General features: G+C 39.8%; 1 protein-coding gene across 1 annotated transcript; it reads left to right on the top strand.

Moving 5' to 3' along the window:
• Positions 1 to 484: 484 nt before the first annotated feature.
• Positions 485 to 8,411, top strand: LOC149285509 (E3 ubiquitin-protein ligase TRIM23-like). The gene is made up of 11 exons (XM_089495233.1): positions 485 to 505; positions 1,328 to 1,490; positions 2,183 to 2,304; positions 3,025 to 3,303; positions 3,744 to 3,926; positions 4,754 to 4,969; positions 5,641 to 5,775; positions 6,423 to 6,552; positions 7,187 to 7,297; positions 7,772 to 7,896; positions 8,232 to 8,411. Exons 1-11 carry the CDS (start codon positions 485 to 487, stop codon positions 8,409 to 8,411), a joined length of 1,665 nt encoding a protein of 554 aa, XP_089351359.1.
• Positions 8,412 to 10,480: the final 2,069 nt, after the last annotated feature.

Genomic DNA, 10,480 nt, shown 5'->3' on the forward strand with positions numbered 1-10,480 from the left:
TTAATTCTGTGTCGGGTGTTTTATTTTTTATTTGTTTTCATTTTGGAAGATTTTCGTAATAAAGCGCTCACAGAGGGATAGGGCTACTCACAGAGTACTTTAATGTGCATTATCACATAGTAGGGGTGTTAGCCTGTCCCTTTAAGTATTTCTATAAATAAACTCACAAAGTGTGCCTAGGTTTGCTTTTCTGACATGCTTTTTGCCTTCAGCATCTACATGATACGAACCAAATGCATATGTAGATTTTAATGGTTAATTGACGTATAGAGACAAATAAGGTAAAGTAACTCCAGTATTAAAACCGTTTAAAAGTTACCCTAATGTTTTAATGCTTTTATAACATAACAATAATAAATATAGCGATAATAAATCCTTAAAAGCAACCCCCCCAAACCCCACCCCCCAGTCTCTTATGAAGCCTGGCACAGTGTAATGGGAGTCGATATAGAAACAATGGAATTCTCTTATTAGAGATTTTTTGATGTTTTTCTCCTACATGCAAGTGGTTTATTGAAATGTATCGAATGACTCTAGATAAATAGACCCTATAACCCGATTCGGTGATTCACTGTAATTATATATTGGGCAGAATATGGATTGTAACTCCTTCTGTACGCGGCTTTCACATTTGTGCGTTTTAGTGGCATGTTGAGAGACGGCCAATACTTTCCGTATAAAATATAAAAAACATTTGGTAATAAAAGAACTTTTGTATTCCGTCTTAAAGAATAGATTCCTTTGGATTTTTCATATTTTCTAAATAAACACCCCACTCTTTCTGTGTTTTTTTTGTTTTTGTTTTTTTTTAGATTAAAATCCTTCATCTAAAAGTTTTATGCAAAGCACTTTCACATCGAGCTCTTTACACGCTGCACTGATTGTAAGCGAAGCCGCCTTGTAAATCATATGTGGGCCGCTCAGTTTATTGAGGTTGCTGGTTGACTAGATTCTCCTGCTTGTAATTAGTGTCATCGCTTTCTGTAAAGTATGCACCACAGCTGAAAGCCGGCACTGAAACGCGAGATGATGATTTCATGTCTGAATTCCAAGTGCAGCCGTTCTTAACCCCTTAATGACAAAGCCCGTACATGTACATTGTTTTCAATGAGTTTAGGGACCACCCATTGTGCTTAAGGGGTTAAGAGCCGCCGGGTTGCTACGCAACTTTTGAACTTGGGGTCTACAATCTCTTGTGTTGTCTGCTTTCAACATGTAAAAAGAAATAGCCGGTGTCTTCATGTATGTCCATTTTATTTCGTGAAAAAAGTTTTCCTTCCGTATTTGCTTCTTTTTTTCTTTTCTTTTACATTCCTGCCATCCTCAGGTCCTAGAATGTGGAGTGTGTGAAGATGTCTTCACACTTCAAGGAGACAAAGTTCCACGTCTGCTGTTGTGCGGCCATACCGTGTGCCACGATTGTCTGACGCGCCTCCCTCTACACGGCCGCGCCATCCGCTGCCCGTTTGACCGGCAGGGCACCGAGCTAGGTAGGACTGTTTGCTTATTTGTGTGGCACAGATAAGGCTAGAAAGGTAAATATAAAAATGGCGGCATTGTGTCCTGTTCAGAAAAATACACACATGGCAGTAGTACTGTATTTGCTTGATTAGAAGATGACCCCCCCAAACTTTGGATCTTTGTGAAAGAAAAAAAAGAAAAGGCCTGAATTGGGGGGGGGGATCAAAACCACTATTTTTACTTTTGTTGCTTGTACTCTCTCTCTCGCGCGCGCACACACTCACTCTTCCTAACACTCATTCTCTCTCACACTTTATTGTTATTATTATTATCTTTTATTTATATAGCGCCAAGAATTTACCCCGCGCCTCTTACAATACATATATTCAAGGGGTCTGACAAGACAAGAATTGACAGACTAAGACAAACCAATACAATGTTCTCTGCCAACCACTTCTGTGCCCCTGTCTTCCTTTCAACAGCTTCTTCTCTTGCCTCTCCTCGTTCTTCTGTCTTCTTTCTTCGTCCGCTTCTCCCGGTATCAGCTCCAGTATCGGGGCTTTGTCTGCTGCTGTGGATCTGAGGTCTAAATAAAACACAACCTCGGTTATAAGATGAGGTTATTTTTCCAGATGATTTTTTTCTGAAAAAACCTTGTCAAGCAAATCAGGTAATTCTGTGCAATTTGCTGAAACTGTTCAATCTTTCTTTTTATACACAGGGGATTCCGGTGTTTGGGGCTTAAAGAAAAACTTTGCTTTGTTAGAACTTCTTGAGCGACTGCAGAACGGCGCTACTGGGCAGTGTGGCTCAGTCGAGGAGGCTGTAGGAGGATCTGGAGAGGTATTCTTCATAAATGTTCAATTCTTTTTTGGTCCATCTAAGGAATCGTAATGTACAAACCATTATATATAACTCACATCGGTTATATAGAAGTGTGTGTGTGTGTGTGTGTGTGTATGTATATAATCTTTCACGAAGTAGCCATTGTGAATAGGATAGAAAGACCTCACACCTTTCATTGACCTTTAAATCACTTCGACGCGTCTTAAAAATCCCAATAATAGTCGTGTCTGTTTTGGCACAAAGTTTAAACAAATATTTCATGAGTATATGAAAGAAATGATGGATTTTTTTCACCTACTGTCACTTAAGCCCTTCAGTCCCAGGGGTTGTTGCTATTTTTATTACATGTGGGTTTAATTAGGATTCCCCTTTTCTGTGTTTGATGCCCCCGCACAAATTATACATCCTTTTTTTCAGAGCAAATAGGGCTTTCATTTGAAGCATGCAAAAAAAAAATTCAGTGCTTTTCTTGAGCGTTCCGAGACGCGCGTTTTCCCAGAGATTGTCAGTGACTGGGTTCATGAAGTTCAAAAGAGCCAGGAATATGACCTTAATGCTATATGGAGGTGTTTGAAATAAGTGGAGGTCAAGCAGCTCCATGATTTCCTTTATAACGAACATAAGGTTAGAAAACGAGTACCTTAATTCTGTAAGAAGAAATGTCCGCATCATGTCTTCAAATACTGATTTGTGTTGATCTTCTTTTTCGTGACGCAGAGCGTCGTACGCTGTGATGAAGATGAGACTCACGTGGCCTCTGTCTACTGCACCGTCTGCGCAACTCATCTTTGTGCGAACTGCTCCCTGCACACACATTCCACAAAGACGCTGGCCAAGCACCGACGTGTACCTTTAGCTGACAAACCATATGAGAAAACCTTGTGTTCCCAGCACCAGGTTCACGCCATTGAGTTTGTGTGCTTAGAAGATGGCTGCCAGACCAGTCCTTTGATGTGCTGCGTCTGTAAGGAATATGGAAAGCACCAGGGCCACAAGGTATGTCGCGCTTTTCTCGGAAGCATTATTCTGCAAAAACCGTAAAGACAGAGATCAAGCCCTGCACAATCATCTTTGGCATTTCCTAAACCTGTACATTGCGATTTCAGTCCTTGGGGGACACTGATCAGTTCTCGGAGCCGTGCCCCAGGCACTAACTGAGAACTTTCTGTGTTTTGTGGCTTGACAAAAGTCAATCAAATCAATTTGTAGACCAGTTCTTCTTCTTTGGAAGGTGTCCTGAACGATTCATATATAAACTGCCCTATGGATTTGGTTTGGTATATGAAATTATATTATGTGTCAATGGAATTGTCCCAACTATTGTTTAGCGTTTGGATGAATATATATATATATATATATATATTAATTATATACTAGGCATGTTTGGCTGTGCATTGGAGCACACTAGTTTATTTCTTTATTCACATGTTGTTTAGCATTCTGTTCTAGAAAGTGAAGCCGGCCAGATCCGGGCTTCTATTTTGGACATGGCTCACTGCATCCGGAGCTTCACCGAGGAGATCTCCGAGTATTCCAGGAAGCTAACTGGCATCGTTCAGCAGATCGAAGGAGGAGAACAGATTGTGGAAGATGGGATCGGAATGGCTCACACAGAACATGTAAGAAAAGGTTCTGAGAAAACGTTCTTGTTGCGATGGTTTTCCTGTGTTAATGTGTGCGATCAGTACTATACAAAATAGAGCAATTCTAATAATGCATAGATTGTATCTATAAAACTGATGTTATCACCATGGAAACCAAAGCTTCAAGCACCAGACCACTTGTTGCTATGGTGATAAAACCACCTTTCAGACCACAATAATTAAATCAATGCTTTAATTGTTCATAAAATGGAAAGATTCAATAAAGATTAATGAGTGGCGCTGGTAAAATTTACTTGTGATAAACTAGATGCTAAATAATCTAAAACTAGAGTGTCACGAGAGGGAAGTTTTACTTTACTGAAAGGGTAATGGGTAAATGGAACGGTCTCCCATCAGAAGTGGTAGAGGGTAATACAGTGAGGAATTAAAACATGCATGGGATACACATAAAGTTATAGTGAATCGAAGACAGGACCAAGGACCGGTTAAGGTTTGGATCTTTACACCAGGAAAGATGGTCGGATCCGATGGGCCAAGTGGTTCTAATCTGCCGTCAATTTCTATGTTTCTAAATATGTCTGAGCATTAGAAATATGAGTTCCGTCTTGGGGGGAATCACTATGTGAATAAGGGTTTAATATTTGAATTTACCTGGGCCATATTTATTAAGACAGAATGTGAGACTATGGCGAAGTGATCAATTGGAAGTTACCATAACTCCATAATACGTGTTTATAGCCTTTCTTCCAGGCTGCTCTTTCATTCCCTTTCCCTATTCAATTTTATATTCATATGGCAATTTTACATTGTGTGTTTTCCTTGATCTGTCACTAATTCAATAGGTCCCAGGCACGGCGGAAAACGCCCGGTCGTGTGTACGGGCGTATTTCTCTGATCTCCATGAAACGCTTTGCCGTCAGGAGGAAATGGCCCTCAGCGTGGTCGATGCACACGTGAGAGAGCAGCTGATCTGGCTCCGGCAGCAGCAGGAGAACATGACCATTCTGCTGTCCGAAGTGTCCACGGCCTGTCTACACTGCGAGAAGGCTTTGCAGCAGGTAACTGGCGCCGTCACTCAATCACAGAACATTGAGAGCTGTTATGAAGAGCCGTATAATGCTTGTACTACTAATCCGTTCCCCAGAGGGGGTCTCCGCAAAATACACCTTCTTTCAAGGTGGACTTCAAGTCTCTTTGACGAGACCTGTATTATATGGCGTGTGTCAACACTGCGTGGTTACGGCACTGTACAAACGCTAAATCAAGAGCTAAAGTTAAAGGAGAACTTTCCATAGAGCCGCATGACATCTTTCTACGTGTACAATAATTTAAATAACCTAAACTAAATAAATAAAATATGTGAGTATTATAATGTAATATATTTTTGTGTAAAAATGTTTTTGTCTGGTATACCTCTGTGCTCTTTTTAATAAAGCAGGGGCTCTGGGTAGGCTGCCCGTTTCTTAGCGTGTAGCCCTTGTCTTTAATAAAAAGTACTTGCAGTTATGTTATTTGGCTACTTTTCTTTGTTTAGCCAAGCAGATAGGAAATAATGAAAGTATCTCAAGCAGTTATTTCTGGAGAAAAGCATTCATGGGTTTATACACAGCAAGTGTAGTTGACGTTGGCACCTATGTGAATGTCTAACTCGTTGTACAGCGCTGTGGAATATGATGGCACTATATAAATCAATACCTTTCTATAGCTGTGACTTTGTTTTTTTGCCCAGGATGACTGCAGAGTGGTTCTGGCCAAGCAGGAGATCACGCGACTTCTGGATACTCTGCAGAAACAGCAACAGCAGTTTACAGAGCTGGCGGATCACATCCAGCTCGATGCCAGCATCCCCGTCACGTTCACAAAGGTGATTTCATGTTACCGGGGGCTGGCGGAGAGATCCTTTACATAGTGCGCCAGCATTACTGGTGATACCTGCATGATCTCAAGATATGACAAATTAATATTTGTAAATAAAATTAACTTTTTGTACATAAATTGTCAGTGTTAACATAGAGTGGTTATGATTGAAATGTTTCTGCATATACCCGTGCGATATCCATCACAATCTTTTTATCGTACAGTACAACAATACAACAATACTGTATGACGGTATATTTGCCATGTATTATTCTCATTACAGTAATTTGTTCAGACCATAGAAAATTAAAATGACTCCTTGGCACCAAGATTTCATACGTTGTTTGTTCGCCTTTTTTTTAACTGTAGTGTTCTTTATTCTAAGTACCTTTAACTTATTTGATAGTGTTAGCTTTTGCCACATCCATATTGTACGGTGGAGTTGTATCTAGTTGCAATGTTCAGAGAAATGCCAGTGTTTTCTGCCTTGTCACAGTTATTTACTCATAAAGGATAAGGTGTAAGTTAGCTCAGATTTGATAAAATAGACATCTTAGTATTTTAGACTTTTTAATAGATCACCGAAGTTTGGTTCTGGGTGACAGCTGAGCATGTTGGCATATGCATTTATATGGATATGTTTGCCTTTCCCAGGATAACAGAGTCCACATTGGTCCAAAAATGGAAATCCGAGTTGTGACGCTGGGTCTGGACGGCGCAGGAAAAACAACCATTTTGTTTAAGTTAAAACAGGATGAGTTCATGCAGCCTATTCCTACCATTGGTGAGTAATCGTGGTGCTTTTGTAACAGATTATAACTTTTTACAAGAAACGTTGTTTCTTTAATAGTTATTCCGTTTTGAAACATCCTTCTTTGAGTAGCGAGTGTACGTTTCAAGTTGTAATGTATTTCTCTGTACAGTTCTGAATCGATTAGCTCATGGAAGGGTGTTTTTTCTCATCGTCCCTGTGTGGCTCTAAAAATATACAAATTCTTGTATATTAGCCAAATTGGCATGTGTTTTACCTTTTATTATGAAGTAAATAAAGCACAGAATATATAAAAATCAATCGTTGTGTGCACTTTAATGCATATGAGTGTACCCTTTAAATATCAGTTTTGTGTTGTTGTTATAGTATTACTATTAAAATAATAGTAATAATACTATTCTAATTGTGTTTATATCATTACCTGATTTACTCGAACAGGAAAATTATTTTATATACCAAAATGTATATACAAGACCTTCAATCTTTGTGTCTATATACTAATAAATAGGCAGGACCATACAAAAATGGGGGATTCTGCTAAATTTGTATAGTATCGTTGCAGAAGTAAAACTCCTCGTGTCTGTTGAACACAATAACATATTCAGTTTTTTGACTCAAGTAACCAGATTTCTTTTTCTTTTTAAAGGTTTTAATGTTGAGACCGTGGAATACAAAAACTTAAAGTTTACCATTTGGGATGTTGGTGGGAAGCACAAGTTGAGACCCCTGTGGAAACACTATTACCTTAACACACAAGGTGCGTGTTGTCTTGGACCTGATGATATTTAGAGATGAATATGTATGATGGATAACGTTTAACAAAAGCTGAAAGCCTTTTCTAATGATATATGTTTAGAAAGCTCGGATGCCTATTTTTTTCCAAGCTGTTGACGGAGTTATATTAAACCAACATGTGATTTATTTGAAGGGGATCTTACCCCTACCCTTCACGTCTTCCCATTCCTATGTTAATTTTCCACCTTTGCAATTCTTCCACCTCAGTTTCCATCCACCGGACCACTTATTGTTTTTGATTGCTTCCCAAAGGGGGTCTTTGCAAAATTGCCCATCCCATCCATTTAAACATTGCAGCGGGTGATCCTTGGCATCCTCAGCCGGAGTCCTCATCTTGGTTTCCAGGACTCCTTCGTATCTTTTGATTTTAATTAACACTTTAATAGCTCCTCTTGGTCAGTATAGCCTCACGGTTGCTTCTTTCCCTTCTTTCCAGCGGTGGTGTTTGTAATAGACAGCAGCCATCGGGACAGAGTCACAGAAGCTCACAGCGAACTGGCAAAGCTGCTCACCGAGAAGGAACTGCGGGACGCCTTGCTATTAATATTTGCCAATAAACAGGTAACACTTGTGTTTGACTTTTTAACCTACAAGGTATTAAAAGCTGTAACTCCACCTTGCAAAGGTTGAACAATCCAATTAACATCTATCAGCAACTTAACTTTAAAAGAGAGAGATCATTTAAAGGGGAGGAATAATCATCCAAATCTTGGCAACAGGAAGAAAAGAAAGATGCTTAGACGAGCTGCTAAGAAGTCATTACTGTATCAGTAAGCACCATTACATAGATGTATTTAGTGTACTAATGCTAATTTGCATTCATTTTAAGGATTTTTTTGCTGGGCATTCTGGGGCATGTATACTCCACCTCTAAGTATCCCTCTTGTTTTGAACAGGACGTTGCTGGCGCACTTTCAGTGGAAGAAATGACGCAGCTCCTGAGCCTTCACAAACTGTGCTGTGGCCGCAGCTGGTATATCCAGGGCTGCGATGCCCGGAGCGGCATGGGGCTATACGATGGACTGGACTGGCTATCCAGGCAGCTGGTGGCCGCAGGAGTTCTAGATGTAGCCTAAATAAGGCTGTATTGAGTGCATCATTCAGCTGTCTGTGTGTCTGTTACCTGCTTTTACAGACGTTTAGGCTGTTTTAGCATAGTCCAAACTAATACTAATAACATCGGTTTCCAGTAGTCGATAAACCAGTTTGCTGCCATGCTTTAGCAGTATTGTGATGCCTGATTGTGAAGGTTTCTAAGAAAGCACCTTGGGTAGATATAAGAGTCTTGATTATGTTTAATATCAAACAGTCTTATGTTTACATTACAGTCAAAGTATTCCTTTAGTATAGATTGCCACTCATCTAATCCCAACCACGATCAGTCTTAATTAGCCGAATCAGATCTGACTTTCCAAATGTATCTTAGTACATTTGCTGCCACTTAACAAATCTGAATTCCAGGTTTTTGAGCATTAACGTGAGCATGTATTGAATTCCAAAATTGAATATGTTTGCTGCATGCTTTACCGATCTAGGATCTCTTGTAAGTGAAGCTGGTAACAGTTTCATAGAAATATATGAAAATAAAAAAAATAATAATTTACTGTAGCCTTATAGCAGATGGAATCCATTTAAGAGATTGTGTAACTTCTATACTTCTCATGATTTCCAGCCATCGCTGGGGGATTATTATGGATAGGATAATCGGTATAATTTGTGTACATTAATCTAAGTGGCATTGTCCTGCCATTGCATTTGTCACTGTGCACGCCAGGCCCTATAGAAAATCTTTTTAGCTATTTAATCCCACTTTTTTTTTTTGTTCTATAGCCGACAGGCAATTATGGGGACTGGAGAGTAGTTGTCTGGCTAACCCTACCATAGACCAGGACCTTCCAAGTGTAATAATGGCAGGGCACTACAATAATATTGATAGGGCCACAATTGGTCAGCCGTGGCAGTGACAATTACAGTGGTATGATCAGACTAGTATTTAAACTTCACGTTTTTGGTTTTTTCCTTCATATTTCTTTTCATTGGTTTCCCTGTTAAGGAGTAAAATCTTGGTGCTGTAGCCGGTCAGTTTTGTGAATACAGATCATTTAAATACAGGGTACTAGCAGCTTTCAGGTGCGCTATATAGTAAGCACCCGTTGTCTGGCATGGGGTCCTGTCATTTCCCAGTTAGTAACCTCAAACGTAGTATTGTAGGAAATATGTATGCAGAAAATCAATCATAATGTACGGCAGCAACGCATACAGAGAAGCAGAAGCTTAGCTCTTAAGTAACACTGCGGCAAACACGTGTTTTCTTTCTTCAATGTGAAATAGAATGAAAACCGTTCTGGAAATGAGTAGAATATTAATATCAATGGTAAATATATTTGTTGCCCAGGCAGCCTACCATATTTGTACACAAATTGCGTATTAGGAAGAGGGATTAAGTTTGTGATACGGGGTCAGTCCTACTCCATGTGTTTTCACACACTTTCACTTTGTGGATCTAACACATTTAATGAAACAAAGATAAACACTAATGTTGGTGTAAGGGTGGGATCGGGGTACAGTGTATACATAACTGCAACATTACTTTTGTTTTGGGATGGGGAAGGGCTTTCTGATCTTTGGATGACGCCTTAGCCAAGCACTTCACTACTGATTGACCGTGGATCTCTGAATGCTCGAGCCTTACTGTGGTCGCATGATTTGTGAAGCTATTCTCTACCGGTACTGGCTGTGTTTCTGTCTTTTCTGCTTAGACCACATTGGACAAATTGTCATGCATGGGTAGATAAACCGCGAGACCAACAGAGGAAAACAATGGAGCGCGATGCCACAGTTTGTCCACACCTGGTTTTATATATATTTCTCAAAAATAATTTGTGAACATTTCAATATTTCTTGCTTTCCACTGCAGCCCAAAAATAAACTCCTTGTCTCAGCACAATATCAATGTATTTTTTTGTTCCTGTCTGTGATAAACATATCATTTATTAGACTTGGGCACCAGGGGGCTCTTCGTGCTCGTCTTCGGGGGAAAAAAAACTTCGTATTCCGCGAATATTCGCCTGTTCCTGTCTTCTCTTCGGGCGAATATTCGTGGACCTTCTTCGTGTTCGTTTTTTCTTCGTTTTCCCCGGTTAAG

Source organism: Sceloporus occidentalis, unplaced genomic scaffold (assembly GCF_023333645.1).
Source record: "Sceloporus occidentalis isolate IW3139 unplaced genomic scaffold, rSceOcc1.0.p SCAF_78, whole genome shotgun sequence".
Lineage (NCBI taxonomy): Eukaryota > Metazoa > Chordata > Lepidosauria > Squamata > Phrynosomatidae > Sceloporus > Sceloporus occidentalis.

Coding starts and splice junctions, on each gene's coding strand:
- LOC149285509 (XM_089495233.1), top strand. CDS start 485: ATGTTTTTCTCCTACATGCAA. Junction 5,776..6,422: donor TCCCCGTCACGTTCACAAAG/GTGATTTCATGT, acceptor TGCCTTTCCCAG/GATAACAGAGTCCACATTGG. Junction 7,298..7,771: donor CTATTACCTTAACACACAAG/GTGCGTGTTGTC, acceptor CCTTCTTTCCAG/CGGTGGTGTTTGTAATAGAC.